The 1,952-nt window shown below is 46.9% G+C and overlaps 1 protein-coding gene across 1 annotated transcript in view; it reads left to right on the forward strand.

Moving 5' to 3' along the window:
* LOC101857662 (putative ankyrin-containing lipoprotein Lxx09580) overlaps positions 1 to 1,685 on the forward strand; it is a gene marked incomplete at its 3' end in the record, with an annotated part of 3,633 nt that extends 1,948 nt beyond the window's left edge. Inside the window, 1 exon segment of the mRNA XM_013086047.1 lies at positions 1,444 to 1,685. Within this exon segment, the coding sequence (XP_012941501.1) occupies positions 1,444 to 1,685 (242 nt within the window).
* Between the last annotated feature and the right edge of the window lie 267 nt (positions 1,686 to 1,952).

A 1,952-nucleotide genomic window follows, 5' to 3' on the forward strand; every position in this document is an offset into this window, starting at 1 on the left:
GTGTGTGTGTGTGTGTGTGTGTGTGCGTGCTTGCGTGCGTGCGTGTGTATGTGTGTATGTGTCGATCTTTGTAATGCACGAGTGTCCAAATAACTGATCTGAGTATAGCCTCCACAGCACTTAGGTTTTTTCCTTTAGTTTTAGTAAGAGTTTTACGGCACTTGCAGCACAATGAGGTCATATAAGTACCGAAGATTAGAGGGTTACAAAACAGTAACAAACACACAAAAAAGAAGGAATGGAGATAAAGACAATATATGTTTGATAGGAAAAATAACTTACACTAAAACAAACACCTGTCCATAATATCCTCAGTATTGTCTAGTACACCTCTCTGTTCCAGCCATCAACAATCCCTCAAATGCTTACCTCTCTGTTTTAGCCATTGTTCAGAATCTCTCACTCTTTTCAAGTATCTTTTTTTACAGCTCTTCACAATCTCTCAGGGGCGTTTGTGGTCTAGAGCTTAAGGTGTTCGCCTCTCATTCAAAGGTCCCGGGTTCGAATCCGAGTTGCGACGGAAAAAAGTTTCTTCTCTGAAATTGTCGCCCTTCACCTCCTTTCCTGCCCTCTTGCAATGTTCTGTCGTCTGCTTGCGTCTCAACTTTCTGCGCCCACCCCCTCACCTCCTCTGTCCCCTCCTTTGGGCTTCTGACTCTTTCTGCAGCTTTTCTACTGCTACGCCTTGGCTCCTTCTTACTACTGTTTTTCAGCCACACACCTGATCTTCTGGTAAGAACGTGTGCAAGTTGCGCACGTTATAGATCCGGGGTGGCCTAAAATCGACAATAGGCTTCGGCTGCTACCAGGGCAAAATTCAAAATTTCCCAACAACTGAAAATGTTTAATGTGTCCCGCGCACTCATTATGATGACCTTATGCTGTTGCGAGCGCCGTAAAACACTCACCAAAACAAACAAGCAATACCCCAGAGGCGTCGGTAGTCCAGTGGTTAGGCTACTGGGCTCATTAATCGTGAGATTGTGGGTACGAGGGATCCAGCCTTAGTTCGATTCGACGTTGTCGTCCTTGGTAAAGACACTTTACACGAATTTCCCACTTGGCCCGGTCCTTTCGGAGATGAACTTTAAACTCGGAGGTCCCGCCTCGTAAGTAACCAAATGGTGTTCAAAATCTTGACCTGCATCAAAAGTGGGCATTGCCCTACCTATAGAAGTTTGGTTTCACTGGTGGGTATATTTGTTTTTTTGTTTGTTTTTTCTTGGTACAAAGAAAACTCTCCTTGTCTTTTAAAGAAACTGAACAAGGGGCAAAAACTTTACCTTCGATTTTCTCAAAACTGCATTTTTTCGGGATAGCCCCTAGAGTTTAAAAGCGACCATTTATCTCTCCCCCCCCCCCTCATTCCTTTTTTTTTCCAAGACACTCTCTCCCCCAACCACCCTACCTCTCACCGTACGTTTCGCGCCCTCTCTTCCCCAGCTACGTCCGACCAGTCGAGCGAGCTACAACAACCTGTGATGTCCATCCTGGCCCCTGGTTTCAACAACGTCAACGCCTATGACTGGGAGGGTCTGACGCCCCTCATGCACGCAGTCCGGGATGTAGACTTGACCGCCGTCCGTCTGCTGGTCCAGGCAGGGGCTGACGTAGATCGTCAGGATGCCCGAGGACACAGCGCCATCTTCTACTGTGAGGAAAGTCGCCACATGCCGGTCCTGCGGGTACGTCACTTTAGGATGGTCAAAGATACTACATCTATATCAAGTTTGTTTTTGTTTTTGTAAAGTGTTTTACGGCGCTCGCAACTGCATAGGTCATATGAGCGCGCAGGACACACCTAATATTTTCAGTTGGTAGGAAATTTTGAATTTTGCCCGGGTGGCGGCCGAAACCTACTCTTATCGATTTTAGACCACCAAGGGATCTTTAACGTGCGCAACTTGCACACGGGCCCTCCGAGATTTTTCGCCCTTGTCCGAGAAGGCTAG

Source organism: Aplysia californica, unplaced genomic scaffold (assembly GCF_000002075.1).
Source record: "Aplysia californica isolate F4 #8 unplaced genomic scaffold, AplCal3.0 scaffold00430, whole genome shotgun sequence".
NCBI classification, from domain to species: Eukaryota; Metazoa; Mollusca; class Gastropoda; order Aplysiida; family Aplysiidae; genus Aplysia; species Aplysia californica.